Below are 19,448 nucleotides of genomic sequence, written 5' to 3'. Positions count from 1 at the left end.
CAGCCAATACAAAAATATCTCTCCACTTACTCATTTGCCAGTGCTCTAGTTTGAAACAGCTGTACCATTAGAAATTAGTCAATCCAGGCTGAGCTCCAGATCATTACTGGAAACAGGTGCTGCTGTGACTGCTGCTAGATTTTAGTTGGCCAGGGCTCAGTGAATCCCTGCTAGACTGAGGACAGTGGTAGGTGTGAGCAGCACCCAGTCCGTAGATATGTGGGTGGCGGGCGGGCAGATGGATGAGAAGTCTCTTCTGAGATAATGCCACATAATTCTTCCATTTTATATCCTACTTAGTGATACTTCACACTTGATAATCTCTTTAAGAAGGCCAGGCTAATGTGACCTGTTTAGCAAAGAAAGTACTTGGCTGTTGTATTTGTGGACTGTATGACCTCTTAACCCCAGGAAGCTGACAACAGATTGGAATCCACACTTAGAGTGAAGTGCACAAGCCTTGACTTGTAAGTAGAGTTCACTATCCCGTTGAGCTGGTGTCATACAGTACATTTGTGCTACGGTTTGTTGTTGTGTAATCACTGAGCAAATTGAAAGTTAAGCATTAAAACGGACACAGGTCCACCTGACAAAAACCATCTTGTTCTGGGCTTCAGATGTATATACACCAATTTAGCTAACCAATGATATTTTTGTATATTGCATTACTGAGTTTTGACAATAGATATCCAGGTTTTGCCCCAAATTTGGCTCAATCAAGCATGTGAAAATTCTTCTTTCTACCAATGAAATCCATGACACTGATGTGAAATAGGGCTGCAGTAACCCACGCACCACTAAAGCACAAGATCCGAGTTTCAAAATAAACACATAAAATGCTCCTACAAATTTAGCGTGGTCTGTTTAGTTTCCAGATGAGGTAGTGCTAGCTTGCTTATTCAATCATGCAGTTGTATTTCGTTATTGAATTTAAAATATTCACAAGGTCCTGTATCTTGGTGAGACATGCACTCACCTCTTTCCTGAAGCCGTCTCTCTGGTTTTCACGCTCCATCTCAAACACCTCTCTTAGCCTTCCTTAGTTTTAAAGATTTTATGCATTCAAATTGGTACATTTTTCTTTTTTTGTTATTTCATTTTCTTTTTAAAATTTGTAAAAGTTAACACTATACTTACAAACCCACTCATTTAAATCAGTTGTTTACTGTACTTTATTACCATTGGAGTAAAATGACAAAGTAGTACTTCTTCAAATGTAACTATTTAGAGAACAAGGCTGTAAAACATCTATATGTAAGTATTGTTACCTTAAATTGTAACCATCTGCCCTATAGGTGTTATCAGTGAACCAAAATGCATTGCATTCCACTTTGTCCTTCATGTTTCGCTTGACCGGGTCAAAGCAGTAAAAAGAGAACATTTTCATTTCAGTGTAAATAAAAGCCCACCGTGGCACCAGTGCTGCTGCTTCATCTATTTCCTGAGACTTGGCAAACCTGCTCAGCAGCGGCCACTCTGTACATTACAAAACCCATTTCCACTTGAGAAACACAAATAATGTCTTTCTGACTAATCAAACGTGTTAGAGTATTCAATATGTGAATACAAATTATTATTTTTATAGAGGTTATTTTGCCATAGTATGCCATTCCATTACAGGAACCTTCCATTTTATTTGGCATTAACATCAAGGTCCCAAATTGAATAGATATGCAATCCCCACTACTGCTATAAAATAACCAGTTAGGTGTAAATACAGATAGTGTGGCTGAACCGCACATATCTAAGTTTGACCAAAAGATCCTGATGAATTCACAACACACTGAAATCTTCCAAACCTACTGTATATGTGCCTTCACCTACAAACACAACCCTTACAACATCACTTTCAGTAGTGCCTTAACCTACAAACACAACCCATACAACATCACTTTCAGTAGTGCCTTAACCTACAAACACAACCCATACAACATCACTTTCAGTAGTGCCTTCACCTGTTCCTCAATCAAACATTTTTAAAGGAACTTGCGGCACGCAGTGCAGTAGCAGTGCATTGGTTTGGAAATACTTTAGTGTACAGGTATTTCTGTTAGGTTTGCACTGTATTTTTATGTGAATTCTTGCAAGGAACTGCATTTTCACAGCACGCTTCCTCAAGTCTTGTCAGCTTAGTTTTCTCCCAGTGTGCCAGAGCCCCTGTTTAAATATTCCTGTGCTGTGTTTGTTAGACAGAAGTGACGTCTGGTTCATTTTAGATGCAGTAGTTGCTGCTGCTGGGATAATCCTGGAGAAGTGTTACAAGCAGTGGCAGGTGTTAGTTGGTGCTGATTTTCTCAGATCTCTTTTTGATTTACTTTTTGTTCAGCTTTTCAGAATTGAATCCCTGTACTAGTGCTCTTTTGGTCCAGTTCCCCTCTCTGGCAAATGTGATAAGTCCTGTATATACAAAACAATTCGTTTTTGACCATTTATGCATTTTAAATGTGATGACATTTCAAGCTGAAGATTTTCCTGTGTGAAGTGAAGGGGTTTCAGCCTCTTCTGATCAACAGCTCCAGTATCTATCTTCATTCCTCTGTTAGAGTTGCGCTTCCTTCCTTTTACTTTGTGTGTATCCCCTTCCAGAAAGATTTACAGCGTGCAAGATCTTGAAAATACGCTATTGGGGGGCGAAACAGAAGTGTGAAATATCTGTCTGAACACCTAGCTGAATAACTGCCTCTGAAAGGATTTGGTTATCTGCTGTACAGATTTAGTTGTAATTTACTCTTAGTACTGCTCTGTCTGCTGTGATAATGCCAGGCTCTGAATTGCAGGCTGGAGAACTGTTGTGTTTAAACTGGAGACCTACCAATTGTTTTGACGTTTCTTGCCAAGCCTGCCTGCCTATGTTTGCCCATAGTCTGTGCTGTGTTGCCTTCTGCCCACTCAGTTTTATAATACAAAAGGAGTGTTCAAGAGAAATTGGGGAGGGGTGCTGTGATTGGGTTTCATGTATTATTATTATTATTATTATTATTATTATTATTATTATTATTATTATTAAAGTATGCTGAGATGCTTGAAAAGTTAATTTTGTAAGCTGTATTTGTGAGGTTGCTGTGTGTGTGTGTGTGCGCTTACAGGCACACTGAAGAACCAGGGAGAGCTGCTGAGAGCTGGAGCTCCTGTACAGGCGCTGACTGCTGGTGGGCGGAATCTCCTCTTGGAGAATCTGCTCCAGCATGCAGCGACTTCCACGTGTCCTAATTCTCTAACTACCCAGGGAGACATGACAGGGAATCAGCGCTTTCTGGGCCGCAAGGGAAGTCAGTGAGGCAATTAAGAGTACAGTAGATAAAGAAAAGGCAGCTAGAGATATATGGTAGGAGGGAGAGAGAGAGAGAGAGAGAGAGAGAGAGAGAGAGAGAGAGAGAGAGAGAGAGATTTTAATTGCTTTGGCAACACTGCTAATTTTTAGTCATGTCAATAAAGCTCCATTGAATTGATTCACAATAATAGTGTTTGGTTGCAAAAAAGACTGTAGTTGACAGATCGGTTGAATACAGAAATAGTTACAGTAAACAGAAGTTTCTAGGCAGACAGTAAAAACAACTCAACCTGATAACGTTTACATCTCTTGCTATACCTTTTAGAACCAGGTATTCAATTGTGCTGAAATTTGGTATGGACATTCCTTAGCACAATTCTTCCAAGATGCTGTTCCACCTCCTGTGGAGGTAGTTCACAGTGCCCTCATTTTTCATGGAATTAATTGTATCCTAGGGGGGTGGGAGGGTTGACAGTTCACTGCAGTGGTCTGGAATTTCTGAACAGAGTGATAACAGGAGACACATTGTTTTGGATAGGAAGGTTTTGATTAACGTTGGGAAGTAGTGATACTTTGTTTTCTATTGAAAGTGAAGGAGATGCATGTTTTTTGATGTGAGCAACGATGCTCTGTTTTGGTCCCGAGCTGCTGTTTGGATTGTGTTTATTTGGTTCAGTGCTGCTGTTCTTCATTTGTGATTCACTTTGTCTTTACACTGAAGACTTACTACTGTCTGTTTCAATTAGCAGGGATAACACCACACACTGCACAGCTTGGCTGGGGTTCTTATTGAGGAAACTCTGTGGTCCCTGTCACGTCTGTACACCACTTTAATTCTCTTGTATAATAATAATAATAATAATAATAATAATCCTATAACATTAAGCTTCAATACAGGTGATATATAAATTCAAGGTTATGCTTACCCTCTACAGAGAAATATTTCTTCAGAAAGAGACCTTCAAAAAAAAGAGAAAAGCTGGTTCTATCGAAGAGCCATGTGCTTTAGCAGCATAGGCCTAACAATCAAAAGGAGACAGGACCTTCTACAAGAAAGAAGGATCTTGAGGATCACTTGTGACATCACACTTGACCGGAGTGTCTGGGGACCTCTGTGTCTGGCATTCTTCCATAGGAATGGAATGATGTTGATTTAAAGGTTTCCTATCAGTCTGGAATGTGTCAGGAATTGCTATAAATCCAGTAGAGAGCTGTATAATTACCTTTGAATAACTTTAACAGACAGAATAATCATATTTTAGCTGTTAAATCTCTGCTGCTGCTCACACAAAAATAGCTGGTGAATAACAGTTCTCAGAGTATGGTATGGGTCTTTAATGCAATCATTTTGAACACTGGACTACGCAGGACAGATACTTGACTCTACCTGTGCCTTCCTAAACATTTTTACAGGTGTTTTGTTTTTTTTTTAAACCGCTTTATTTTCTAAAAATAAAAACAAACAGACAGTAGCTTTGAATACCTTAATTTATATAAAAAATAAAAAAAAATCTGGGAAGGACAGTCTTTTTAATAACCTTTTATGTTGTGCGACAGAACATATTAAACAAATTAAATTCACACATAGAGCTCATCCGATAATTAATATGCAGAGATATTTTGTATGTACACTACTGTACGTGGGTTTAATGTTTCATTATACTTGGTTTGTTTTAGGGCAGAGTTTGGGCTATGGCTTTGTGAACTACATCGATCCAAAGGATGCAGAGAAAGCCATTAACACATTAAACGGACTTAGACTTCAAACTAAAACTATTAAGGTAAGAGAAAATGACCCTGCACCAGTGATACTCATATAATTATTGTTCTCTTTTACGATATCTAGTTATTAGATTATGCAGCAGCACAATTGAATGATAAAATAAGTTAAATCTTGTTTTATCGTGATGTCAAATTTTAGCAAAAACTATCATTATAATAATTAATTATCTTAAATTACATTTGAACTCTCATTAATTCTGAGTCGTTTTCTCTGAACAACTCTAACAAAGGAGAGGGGAGACTGAATTATAATAATGTTCCCCTTGCATATTAAAATTACATGGAACTTACTTAGTTTTGTTTTGTGGACAAATCATTCTAAGCAGGTTGAGTCATAGGAGAAACTAAAGTAAAACCCCTTTGGTTTCATTAGCAGCAGTTAACAGGAGATCAGGGGGTTAGCAGTTGTCTCCTACGCAGCACCTTGAGCTGGCAGCCCAATTTTCAGTCTGTCTTCCTGTAAAGTGCCTCCTTAAAAATGCATGCTGGAGGTGTGAACAGAGAGGACTGTAGTGTGGAAAACAGGAGACACAGGCAAGGTGTTGATTAGAGACATCTGGAACTGTGAGAGAAATAGAACAAATAATCTCAAGGACCCCTCCCCCTCTCTTTTATCACATTAACTTGTTTAAATGGGGGTGCTCCTGTGACTGTCTCTATCATACCTTCAGAGTCGGAATACAAACTTTAATCAGCCATCCTGCTGCAAGAATGTACAGCTAGAGGGTGGTGATAAAGTCACTGGATTGTTTTGTGCTGCTGCATTAGAAAAAACTACACCACTAACCAAATTGAAGGGTGCCACCTGTCAGTGTACAAATGCAGCACTTTTTTATATTTACTGTTTACTGGTATTAAGCCAATGACACACTGTGGAAGGATAGCAAGGCTAGCAGCAGGAATAAAAAATAATAATAAACAAAACAAACAGCAGCAAAGCTCAAGACATACGCCTACAAGAGAGGGCCTAGAAATTTTCCTCTCTTCTAACATGACTTACATGCCACTCACCTGTTGTATTGTGTAACCTATTTTTCAATGTCTGCAGTCCTGCAATGCAATGCGCTGTCCATGGTGCTAGTCTCTGTGAGTCTGAGGTGTTATACTGGAAAAGTTGTCTGTTTCATAGGGACTGTTTTATCCCAAAACAGCTACACTAAATCATTTAGTGGGAAAAAACAACACTATATATATTTATTCATTTTTTTTCCCCCAGAGTAATGTAGTGTAAGTAACAACTCTAGACACTCCAACACAACACCAGTTACTGAGTTACTATGTTGTTAGCCTGCAAGTGCTACAGCTTGCAATTTTTACTATAGTAGTTTTTTAATAGTGCAGTTTTACAGTGGGGAACATTTATTTTCATTCTCAGCTTCCCTACAAGCTGCTGTTTCTAATGTGCGCTTTGTTTTGTTTGGGGTTTTTTTGCCCAGGTGTCCTACGCCCGGCCCAGCTCAGCCTCTATCCGTGATGCTAACCTGTACGTCAGCGGCCTTCCCAAAACCATGAGTCAGAAGGAGCTGGAGCAGCTGTTCTCCCAGTACGGACGCATCATCACATCACGCATCCTGGTGGACCAGGTCACAGGTATCCATGGGGGCAGCTGTCCTCCTCTGTAATAAAACAGTTATCCTGAGTGTGCATGTCGTCTCCAGAGGAAACCTTCCTCCCGCTAGGAATTATAATGGCATTCCCACCAAACTTTCAAACCCCCCCACCTCACCTTGACATTAGACATCCCGTTGATCTGTTAGCACAAGCATTGGAAATGAGGTATAACATACTAAATGGACAGATAGTAAGGCAGAGGGCTTTAACCGTCATTGCTTCTGGTCTGTATGTGCAGATTCTTGCCTGTGCTGGATTCTGTTTTAAACACCTGTCAATTCTTAGTCTCTGAAGCATTATAAAAGAATGGAAAAAAAGGATCAAAAGGAGATGAGTTTAACTTTTAAAAATGTATTTAACATGCAAGTGTGTAATGAATTTCCAGCTCTGTTGGCACAGCTGCTTTAAAGACTAAAAATTAGGTACGGCAGCGCTCTCATCTAAGTGGAAAGTGGGCTTTCATGAGCAGCCTCTTCTATCCAAATCTTTAGAAATTTCCCCAAGGAAGATTTTAATTAAAAATGTTCAGGAGGTGTGTGTAGTGGCCATGCTAAACCATTGATTTTTATCTTCTGTCCTTTGTACTTCTGTCAGTTTATTAGTAAACCACCTCTTCGTGACTGTGTGTGCGCGTGCGTGTGTGGTACAGCATTCTTCATACTATGCGGCCAAGAATTCTAAATGTACTTTTAAGAACAAAGTACTGACTATTTTGAGATTTACCAATCCTCTTGGTATACGTGAAGTTAACGTATTCACAAAATATTTTAGCCTTGGGGTGGGAGAAAAAGGGCACAGACTTAGCTGCTCCTACCTTTTCTTCCTCAGCAGGGGGTAAATGCCCAGCAAAAACAAAGCTGCTTTGAAAGGGCCTGCCAAACAAAAGATGCCAAATTAATTCATTAAGAAGCCGCAGTTTAACACTTTAATGTAGGTACGTTCGTGGGCTGCTGTCATCGGCCTCCTGATCGGCGATAAAAATATAACCCATATTATTTGCAATACGTACTGTAGCGTAAATGTTTATCTTACAATTTTAAAATGTTTGAAACAGGTTCTACTTGCTATCCTGTGGGTCTTCTGGAGAGTGAATCCTCACAAATGTTTTTGGTCACTGTAAACTTTTGCATATCGAGTTTTTTGCTTGTTAGTTACATAGTGGCACGTTTTATTTTATTTACAGTTTTAGCTTATCTAAGGTATCATGCGGATCCTTGCCTACGGTGCTGAAATGGTTAAGTAACGTTTCTCCCTTTTGTTTTGGCCTGCTGGCCCCTCAGGTGCCTCCCGGGGCGTGGGGTTTATCCGCTTTGATAAGAGGATAGAGGCAGAGGAGGCCATCAAGGGGCTGAATGGACAGAAACCCTCGGGCACCGCCGAACCAATCACTGTCAAGTTCGCCAACAACCCCAGCCAGAAAACCAGCCAGGCCCTCCTCTCCCAGCTCTACCAGTCCCCAAACCGACGGTACCCTGGCCCCCTGCACCATCAGGCCCAGAGATTCAGGTAAATACACCCTGCAGTGGCAACATGGCAAGTGTGTGTCAGTAAGTCTGGACAAGTGTGGGTTTGCAGAAAGATGTGGGTTTTAGGGAGTAGGATCAAGCACTATGTGTGTTTTGATTTGGTTATAGTTGTGTTGTGTTGTTCCTTCTCAGTACTGGACCTCTGTAAATGTCTGAGTGAGTGGGATGGGCTTCAGTAGCTGTAGCAACTGTGTTTCTATCTCTTCAAAGGGAATGTTGTTGTCTACACAACATTACAAATCCTGATATCCACTTGCTGTACTCCACCCCCATCCCTCACATACTGTATATTGTTCATCAATACCTGCAAGTCGGTTTTGTTGGGTTTTAATTTTCAAAGTAATTGCATTGTTTCACACACACACACACACACACACATATATATATATATATATATATAGAGAGAGAGAGAGAGAGAGAGAGAGAGAGAGAGAGATATGTGCATTTATTCATTAATCTGCACAAAATGCTGTTTTTTTTTTTAAAAGTGCTGTAGACATAGGCGGCACTTGAGTTTTTTCCCCCTTTATTTATTGAACCCAATGATGTACAGTAAGATACACACACACATATCTTATACGCACCGTCTATGACTATACAACTCCACATATATATGGATCTATATTCTTAACTGGCTGTTTCCAAGTTTGCCATTTCAGCCGCCCTCCTCATACTGTATGTGTAAATGAATAGATTGAATATCGTTCAGTCTGCATTGAAAAAACATGAAGGGATATTCAGAGATGTGTATACAGGCATTCCTCAACACTTTCAACTCCTTTCCAGTGTGCCTGCATGATCACACTGTAAAATGACACTGTATAGAGGAGGGTGGAGGTTAGAACCCCCATTCCTGACAGCCTGTTTATTACCTGACACCTCCCACGATGTCCTTTTTGCATTAAAAGTACTTTGGGGATTTGTAACGTCTCTGGCTATCCCTTCATTGTTTGGAGCAGTGTACACTGTAATGTCGTCTAAATGCTTTCACAGGTAACTGTTAATATGACTGAATAAACCCAGCCAGGTAGGAAATAAATGTATTAACAAAGCTGGTTTTATTGTAAAGAAGATGCCTTGTGCTGCCTTTCCTCCAGCAGCAATTAACAGTTTACTCAAAGCAGGTTGTTAAGGCTGTGCCCGGTTCATTGGGTAATTGCCACCTTAATAGTTCTCCAATGAGAAATTCACAGCCATTGTTCCAACAATTTTTGCCCTTCAGTCTCCACTGTGTGCGATAAAGCTTGTAGCTGTCCTTTTGCAGATTGTGCAATCCCTTGTCTATAACATTACAATGGCCAGTTTATAACAGACAAAAGAAGGTTATTGAAAAGCTAAACATACCCATAGCAAATAGAAAGATTTTGCTCAGCTGGTTTGGCACATGAATCATTTTCAATGTATTGCACAACACTGCTGCTGCATATTAACTGCTGTATGCAGTTTTCACTGTGATATATTTCCTTCAGTTGACAAAAAAATAAGTGACTGCTGGAATGGGAAGCATAATATTCAGACCCATCATTGTATCCCTCAATGGATACCACAGGGGACACTCGAATATGTATTCTGCCAGTATAAAGTAACATCTGTTTAAGAAAAGTCTCAAATAGTCTCCAGAGGGGAACACAGATACAGTATTATACATTGGCGCCAAAAAACAAACCCCCCCTCCTATTATAATAATTTAAAAAAACAACAGTATAATCAGAGATGTATATCCGTAAACACATTTCAGTATCAAACTACTGTATGCTACATACAGGATCCTTTCATCTCATCATCATATTGGAGATATAATGAACAGATTGTGTTTGTACAAGCTGCTTGGTTTGTTGCAGGCATATCTTCACAGACTGGTGCCGCTTTATTGTAATAATGGCCATTTTCTGAATGTTTAGTTTTTTCTTCTGAATAAGGCAAAGCTTTAGCATTAGTTCCATTGAGCGAGTCTGCCATCTGCAAGGCATTAACCCCAGACCCTCCTTCTCTTCACAGGCTGGACAATTTGCTTAATATGGCCTATGGCGTAAAGAGGTAATTAAAACTTCACCACTTGCCAGATGTCCATGTTGCTGAACAATTATTTCTGTCCTTTTTTATTTTCAAAGTCATTTACATTTGATTAATTTCAAAGTTATTTTTTTCTTTTTTTTTTTTTTAAACCACCAAATGCTCATTCATTTTTCCAGAGTTCTGTTCTTTTGGTTGTTTAATTCAACATCGAGGGGGGGGGGGGGGGGGGGGGGGGGGGGGGGTTAATTTTTACTTGCTTATTTGTTTGCTTTATTTGTCTTTAGTATCTCTTATTTGCAGGTGTCCCCCATTAGATTCAGGTGCACCAGCCCATTTCTCCCTTGTTATTTAGTTCCTCCCTTGGGGTCCTCACAGCTTCTTAGTGATTGGTACTATAGCACATTTAACATTCATTGAACTAATCATTTATCCAGTCAAAAATACTTGCATAGTGGATTGGTAAGTGGACAGTATAAATGTATTCAATAAATTAAAATCAGCATTATTATTACAAGTGGTTATAATGAATAATCTCGGAAACACTCAAAATAAGTGACGTTGAGATCTACAGTGATCAAAGAAAAGTCAGTCAAACGCCTACACTTTAAAAAATATTATAAAAAAAAAAAAAACAATTGATTTGGTATCTACAAAGTTATTTGATTTAAAATTTAGATATTGCTTTTTCTTCTCACAAACAGTAATCTTTACCGCTCTCTTATTTCTTTAAGATTAGCTGGTTCTAGCTTGCTGTGCACCTTCCTGTGCAGGCCAGTGTGTGTTTAATTGTCTATATCAGGGGTGACAAACTCAGTTCCTGGAGGGCCGCAGTGTCTTCTGGATTTCATTCCACCCAACCTCTCAGTTACTTAATTAGTCTAATTATTTGATTAATTGGAGAAATTGAACACTTCTCTCTGGGCCTCAAAATGTGTATTGTATCTTGAAGTGCATTTTGTAAACCATCAACTGTAAAAGACCTTGTAAAATAGTAAATATGTCCAATTCAACAAATAATGAGATCAACTATGTTCATTGAGAGCTTAAGCTGGAATGAAAACCAGAAGACCCTGCAGCCCTCGAGGGCTGGAGTGTGACACCCCTGGTCTATATGGACAGGGTTTCCACTGTAGTTCAGACACTCTTACTGTGCGACCTCAGGGGCAACTAGAGGTGGAGAAAAGCTGATCCAAATAAAATGGGTTGTTTTAATAAAGCTAAACGTCTGAAGGCACAAGCCTTCTGCCTACATCTGCATTGCAAACTTGTTTTTAAACAATATCAACACTGGAGGCCTGGGTTTGACTCTAGCTCAACTTTTAGGTGAAATGATGGTCTCAAACTAAACACCAGTGGAGAGTAGTCGACATTTGAACAAAAAAAAAGAACACGAAATAAAGATTACTTTAAATACAATTGCACTCACCTCCATGCAGATATGAGGCTGGTTGATTAACAGCATGACCATTCATTAAACAGAGAGCCTGGCTTTGGGAGAGGGAGGCATAAGCATTGGCTCACACAGGAGGAGTCTGTGGACGGTTATCCAATGTTCATAGTGCTGTGTAAATGGGAATGATGCTACTGAGACAGCTGCAATAAAGCAGAAACTTAATTTAAACCAATTGTAATAATCTCAAACCCCCAGAGCCAGACTGCCACAGCACACACAGTTATACAGTACAAAGTGAATTCCAATACTATATAGCAATGGAAACTAAGCACTACAACGGTTTACGTTTTAAGTGGAAATTTCCTTTAAGCAGATTGTAATTAGGACGAGTCAACTGTGTGTGAAAACCGATTTTAAAAAAAGAGTGGGATCAGCCACTAGAAAAAGTGGTTATTGAAGAAGTAAAAGTTTTAATTCCCCCAGTTTCTTTTTTATTAGAAAAGGAGAAGCTTGCCTCCTCCTGATTTTGTGCTTTTGGTAATGTCTCATTTAATGCCATACAAGCTATAAAATTGAAGTTGTGGTTAAGGGGACTTAATAAAAAATACTCTGAAGAGTGCATGGAGCTTCGGAAAGTGCACACACTCCCACGCTAACCCCATGAGCTCCATGCAGACTCCTTTCCATGCTTTAAGAAATCAACCCTGGACAATGCATTAGATTCATTATGCATTCTCTCCAAATGCTAGCTCAGTAACATTACCAATTTGATTTATATTTTTGCAAAACGAAATATTGCACATTTTGCAGGAAATGCAAGGAGGAGACCCCCAGTATAGAAGATATATTTAACAGAGAAAATCCATTATGGATATGGACAAAAACAGTACATTTCCTAAATACAAATTAATAGGATTAATAGATTTTATTTTGGACATTGAAGAAATGTTGTTATTATAATCCAGGTTTAAACTGCTTATAAACATTTTATACAGGTACATTTTATTACAGATAAATAATCAATTACTTTGATAGCCCTGGCAGCTCCCACAGGCTGTAAGAAAATAATTTTCCAGCTGAGCAAAACAATTTAAAACCGCTGTTGAACAGCTGCACATGTGACACAAATGTTACATCAGATACCTAATCTAGCAACCTACCTCTGCAGTGGCAGGGTGAACAGTGGGAGTCAGCTGGGATGTTGCCCAGTGTTTCCTGTTCAGTTACATGCGCAAACACATTCTTGTTGGCCGCTAGTCTCATTTATCCCTGAATTAGAAGCAATCATTTTCATCTCCCAGGTAGCACAAACACCCTTGATAGGAAGTGGTCTACTGACCCACTACAATGCGAGAAATATTGTAACTCGGGCACTAGGTTCTGCACCTACTTGTCTGTGAAGCACGATAATCTATCCTTGCTGCACACTGTAGATCGGTGGTCTCCAACCCTGGTCCTGGAGATCTACTGGGGCTTCTAGTTTTTGTTTCAACCAATCTCTGTTACATAACTGAACCAATTATTGGCTTAATTAGTCAAGATTAGCAGGTGTTCCAGATCTTTAGCCACTGATGATATAAAGACACCTATAAAACCTGCTGGATAGGGACTCTCCAGGACCAGGGTTGGAGACCCTTGCTATAGATGAATCATGAAACATTGGTTGCATTCTATAAGACCTGAGTAAAATCCTGGTTGCACAGGGAAGTATAGGGAAATTATCAGAGTGATTTCTATATACTACAGTGAAAATGTGGTATTAGCAGTACCCCACTCCCAGGTCTAGTTTAACAAAACGAGGTCTGTCAATGATGACCTGGTGTCGGGCGCAGAGCCCCTCCAGATCACACCTAAACTCCCCTCTCTCTTTTCTCCCCTCCCGTCTACAGGTTCTCTCCCATCACCATCGACAGCATGACCAGCCTGGTGGGCATGAACATCCCCGGGCACACCGGGACTGGCTGGTGCATCTTCGTCTACAACCTGTCTCCAGACTCGGACGAGAGTGTGCTGTGGCAGCTCTTTGGGCCCTTTGGAGCGGTCAACAACGTCAAGGTCATCCGCGACTTCAACACCAACAAGTGCAAAGGCTTCGGCTTCGTTACCATGACGAACTACGACGAGGCGGCCATGGCCATCGCCAGCCTGAACGGCTACCGTCTGGGTGACCGAGTCCTCCAAGTCTCTTTCAAAACCAGCAAGACCCACAAATCCTGAACCCCACAACACAGCAACTCCACACAGGAAAAACAAAAGAACTGGGAATGGCTTATAATATAACTTTGGATTTATAAGCCAATGTTGCCTAAGTATTAAAAGAAAAATTATAATTTGGAAGGATTTATTTTTTTTTTTTTAATGTACACAGTAGCAAAACCGGTCCCCCTAATTCAAAGACAGGAATGTCTTTTCTTAAGATTTGCGTTTTGTTCTAGACTTTGTGGGTATTCTTCCTACCTGGGTTGGCTGTCTTCTGATAACCAACTTTCTTGAAAGAGGGAGGGGAAGGGGGGGGTCTTTTTAAAAAAATTGACCGTTCATTTAATTTATTGTTGTTCTTTGTTTGTTTTTTTAAGGGTGGTAGAAATTGGTAAACTATCCCATTTTAAAGTTGAAGGGATGACACAACAAATGTTTCCTTTGTTTAAAAAAAAAAAGCAGGAAAAAAAACGTTCATTTTTCTTTTGTGTTGCGAAAAAAAAACACATGTCTTTCCTCACTTGGGGTGGGGAAAGGGAGAGGGGTGGGGTTCAGTTTCCTGATCTGATGACGTACAGAACGATTTTAAAAACACTGTTGCCAAAGAGAAGATCTCTTTGCTTGAAAATGGGTTTCGAAAAAAAAAAAAAAAAAAAATTTTTATAAATAAAAAATAATAATTATTGAAAAATTTTTACAAGAATCTGGATTTGAAAAAAAATAAAATACTATTTTGACTGGCTAATGTAGGGGGAAAGAAATTGCCAGCTTGTCTTGTGCATTCTGCAATGGTACTTTTTAACATCAAGGTCGTGCGTTTTTGGAAAAATCGGATTGCCGATTTTGTTTTGTAGACGGAAGGTTTTATCAAGTGCAAATAAAAAATGCGGGCAGGTGATCTTCATAACTTTTCATAGAATGTAATTATAAAAAAAAAAAAATATATATATATATATATATAGATATAGATATATAGATATAAAAAGGGAAAATGAGAAGGGTTTTCCTAGCCCAAGCAGTTCCCCAATCCAGAACCCTAAAGCAAGGAGATGCATTGTCAACGGATTTTCTTTGTCATCAGTATATGGGATATCAGTAATAAATATGTTAATTAAGAACTTTTTTTCTTGTTTCAATTCCTTAATATAAAAAAAAATAATAATAGTAATAAAACCTTCCTTTTAGTTTTCAGCGGTAGGTGCTATATTATATAACATGATTTACATATCTTAAATATTCAAGTTCGTTGTTCTATGTGTTGTTTAGAGGTACTTCGATGTTCACATTGAATTGAGCTGCTGTTGTTTTCATTTTTATTATTCGACTTGTAGCCCCCTGGCCTTTTCTTTTCTCAAAGTACTGCAAAAGTTGAAAGGCAGAATAAAAGGGGCATGTTAGTGTCACTTTAACGAGTTTTCTTTGGCGTGCTGACTTTAAGTTTAAGCGTTGATTGTGATGCGTTTGGTCAGAAGCAAATAATTAGCTAGTTTTGTTAGTCTAGTATTTGTTTACTCAAAAAGGAGCTTCTAGAAAAGATGCAGCTGTGTCTTTATTTGTTGTGTACGAATAAATATATATAGTCTCATTTTTTAATATATATATATATATATATTTAAAATAAGTCACTGGTTTTATGTTTTAGCTTGTCTTTTCATATGAAAACTTTAAAAGTGATTATTAAGTTAGAACACTCGTGAGCAAATCTCGTTTAATATGTTGTCACGTCGCTTGTGAATATGTTTGGGGTTTATATTTCCTACCGCCGCGGAAGAACCCGAATAAAGCTATTGATTTATAGATTGATTGATTTATTTTATTTATTTTTTCTGTTGTCTGTGTTTAGCGTGATTCTGGTATGGGAGGGGGGGATGTTTACGAGCTAAAGGGAACAAATCGACTGGAGGGGGAGGTCTCCCTTTAGTCCAGTGCACTGAAAACTTTTAGTACGTTTGTGCTTTGTACCAATATAACAAAATAAACATTTAAAACAACAAAAAAATAAAAGGTGGAGAGGGTTGGTGGCACTCTTCCCTGGTTACTAGAAGATGTTACTCGCTATGCATAACCTAGTTGATAGTTGAATTTGCTATTGCTTTTTTGTCTTGTTGAAATCTTTAAATCTTTTTCAATAAAGTTTAGTCTTACTAGAATGTTAACAGTTGTTCTGGTTCAGTATAACCTGTGCTGAGTTTGTGTATTTTAAAGCCAATCCTCTCTTCCTCTTCCCCTTCACACCACACTTAAGCTCACAAAACATCTTGAAGAGAAGGAAACTCATTTGGTTACATACCAGTTTTCATCCTTTTTCGATGTAGCGGACAGACAAGTTTTCAAAGTTGTTTAAAAGTGCTGTTAATGGTGTTGCAGTCCAGTTTAAATTACATTTAAAAAATCAGTGTGTGTATTAAAGCACATAAAACAAATCAGGATAACAATACACTGGAACGGAACCTCTTTTTTATATTTAAACAATGGATATACTTGTCAGTAAGTAGAAATTGGGATTCGGAAATGTGAGTTTAGGATTTGTATTTTGAGCCCTTTATCCCAGGTGAATATTGAAATGTTGGATATTATTTTGTTTAATAGTCACCAGACCAGGAGCTCCTAGGAAGCTGTTGTGGCTCCTGCAGCAAATGGAACAATCTGAACCCCACTGTTCGTCCCCTGTAACAAACTGTAACCCATCTTATCTAACGCTGTTTGGGCACTCTTAATAGACACAGAGCTGCTTGTGTCAAGCCTCTTCAGTGAAAGTGCATACCTCATAGTGGATAGACCAGTGTATCCATTCTATCCATGCGCCTCTGTGTGTAGATCACTAATAAATGCTTTGAAATATTTGGGACTGCATCACGTATTAGTAATGCTTTTAAAATGCTACAGTATATTAATATTACAGTGTGGTTCAGGGTTACCCACCTGCAGAATCTGAATCGCTAGTGTTTATGTGTGTGTGTCAGAGGGGTTGGGGGAGGGCGGCTCTTGTCATTTTCATTTTCTTCTGAAATGTGTTTGTTTAATATCTGAGGAACTAGAAAATCTTTCACTGGACCAGACAGGTCTGTCCGACTTGAGTTAATTATTAACCGACTTATTATTAATCTAATTACTGCGATGAATGACTTCATGTTATCCTTGCTAGTTTAGATCATTTCTGAAACTGGAAACAAAAAAAAAAAAAAAAAAAAAAAAAAAAAAAAAAAACCTTGCTGTAAATGTTTTTTCATAAAACTGTTGTGTTTGAATTATTTGTACTTTTGAATGTCGGGACAATAAAATGAAGTGTTGAGAGTTGTGGTGTACTCCTTGTGAGCATATGTCTCTTGCATACACAGTGTCAGGTATCACTACACACACCTCAACTTTACACGTTATCAGCACAAGCATTAATCATCTGTGTAAATGATTAGAACAGACATTCAGATTTATTGATTCTCATTTTTTTTAAAGGATGCACAGGCTAAGGCTATGTTTTTTTTTTTTTTAAATCTATAAAAATGGAGAGATACAAGCCATGTACCCCCAAAAAAACAAAGTAATAACTATAAAAAAAAACTGCAAACACCAGCAATCGGGACATGTACTCAGCGATTGTTTAGCTTCTACAGTGCACAGTGTTACTGTAATTCACATTTTCAATGTCTGTCTCTCGGTCTGGACAGTACTCCTCTTTTAAAATTGTAGTGGTCTTAAAAGATGAAGGGGCTGCATTTCTTATGGAACTAGTGTTGTTTTCTGCTTCCTCGCCAGATGGAGATCTCATCTGCTAACCACAGAGCTTCTATTACACCACCTTTAGGACAGCAGACTTGAGAAGTAAGAAAGATCAACAACATAATCATGCATCTTCTTCATGTTGCACTTACAGTATTGTGTTCCTGGAAGCATCTTCAAAAGAGCCTGAGAGTGTGTTAATAATAATAATAATAATAATAATAATAATAATAATAATAATAATAAAATGTAGCTATCAGCATTCATGGTGTCATTGTGTTTTAACAGTTAGACAAAAGCAGGTAACTGGACTAGAATAAGGCACTTTGATGAAAAAACTTCCTTTAGGATATCCCACATATGTTAGCAGCAAGGGGAAAGTTCAGAGCCTTTAAAAAGACCTCCAACACGAAATAATCCACGCACATTTACTCCAGTTGGCCTTTTTACCCATGTACAAATTCAGAAACCACGCTAGCTTACACATCATCAATACTCAATAATTATTAACACACACTGAGTGGGCTGGTTATTTCTGTCTGAAACATTGCTTTATTCATTTTTTTAAAATCTGTCTTTTCAAAGGGTGCAAGCAGATTTGCTTTCTGCTTACCTGTGTATGTCTTATTTCTTTCTCATTTCAAAACATGGTGTTGAGTAATTAACTTTGCGAACATTAATGTGCAACGCCCACTTGCCACCATCTGTCACGCTGAATTAAAATATGCAAAGTGCAACTGAGATACTCCATGCTCTGTGCAAGAGGTCCTTGTCTCAGTTCCAGCAAGCCTGCAGTAATCTGCAAACAAACAAACAACAAAATAGAGACTGGGCTCTGAGAATAGCCACAGACAGCAGCAACGACAAACACAATTTCACTGCTTCATGTTATATTGGTTCAAAGACATTTATACAACATACACCTTTAATAATGCAGGCACTGGCACAAAAAATCCAAAATCTGCAGTGTTTCAATCGTTCTTTAGGGATATTTGTCCATTCCTTAGTGATGTTACTGCTGGAAGCACCTGTCAACCGAGCAACTGCAATTTGCCCCTAGCAAGGTTTCTAACTCGGCTGTGTGACTCACTGCAGCATTTCTAAATTATAAAACTCATATGAAAGATCCTATTCACAAAACAAAGGTGGCATGTGAGGGACAGCTCACTTACAAAAGTGCCATATATCACAAGTTTTTCAAAGCTTCCAACCTCTGTATAGCGCTCTACAATACCATAAATATTCTGCGATGAACACATACAGCACATCTTATCACCCCACCCCATTCTGGACAGTGTCCCATCACATGAGCTTGCTAGCTGATCAGAAGACCCTCTCACTCAGAGTGACTCCCTGGTTCTCTCACTCCGCTAGAGCTCCTCATATTTCAGGGCTGGTGGAGGCTGGTTGCTGGCCGCAGGTGTCTGCAGCTCAAACAGATACTCAGAGCGGCTAGGTTCTGCACTGGACAGGACTACATTCTGCTCTCCGCACACCAGCTTTACCTGCATGGACAAAGAAAGAGAGAGGGTGAAGGGGTGATTAACTGAATATATTGCACAGCTAGTGTCACCTACATTTTTTTTTTTAAAGAAACAAAAACAAAACATAACGACCCATCTTCAACGACGCTGTTCAATTAGATTTCCAGACACAAACAAACAAACTGTAGGCTCTGATATAGAATTCAGTAAGAAAAGCTACAGACTGCATTTCTGGAAGAGTGTACTGAACTGGAGCCAAACAAACAACAGGGCAATACTAATAAATCTATTTTCTTTTGTTGTTGTTTTTAATTCATTTCTAAGCGTGCCAATATATTGGTCAGTAGATTCAGTATCAAAGAACGTGGGCCACAAAGTGTAATCTCAAACCTCTTTCAAGGGCTTGGTTTCAAATATTATGCTGGAAATCTCAGTTAAGCAAGATGAAA

General features: G+C 38.8%; 1 protein-coding gene across 5 annotated transcripts in view; it reads left to right on the top strand.

Moving 5' to 3' along the window:
- Positions 1 to 17,092, top strand: part of LOC121327312 (ELAV-like protein 4) — a 47,232-nt gene extending 30,140 nt beyond the window's left edge. For 4 of the 5 annotated variants that reach the window (XM_041271266.1, XM_041271262.1, XM_041271265.1 and 1 more), the window contains 5 exons: positions 4,949 to 5,052; positions 6,490 to 6,643; positions 7,936 to 8,170; positions 10,189 to 10,227; positions 13,489 to 17,092. In XM_041271266.1, coding sequence (XP_041127200.1) covers positions 4,949 to 5,052; positions 6,490 to 6,643; positions 7,936 to 8,170; positions 10,189 to 10,227; positions 13,489 to 13,816 — 860 coding nt within the window. In that variant the 3' untranslated portion in view covers positions 13,817 to 17,092. The remainder of the gene's footprint in view (positions 1 to 4,948; positions 5,053 to 6,489; positions 6,644 to 7,935; positions 8,171 to 10,188; positions 10,228 to 13,488) is intronic. The other variant, XM_041271263.1, reaches the window with a different exon arrangement.
- The last annotated feature ends 2,356 nt before the right edge of the window (positions 17,093 to 19,448 follow it).

This window comes from Polyodon spathula, chromosome 14, assembly GCF_017654505.1.
Source record: "Polyodon spathula isolate WHYD16114869_AA chromosome 14, ASM1765450v1, whole genome shotgun sequence".
Classification (NCBI taxonomy): Eukaryota; Metazoa; Chordata; class Actinopteri; order Acipenseriformes; family Polyodontidae; genus Polyodon; species Polyodon spathula.
The sequence above is the reverse complement of the archived record's forward strand: the minus strand, read 5'-3'. Positions and strand labels throughout refer to the sequence as shown.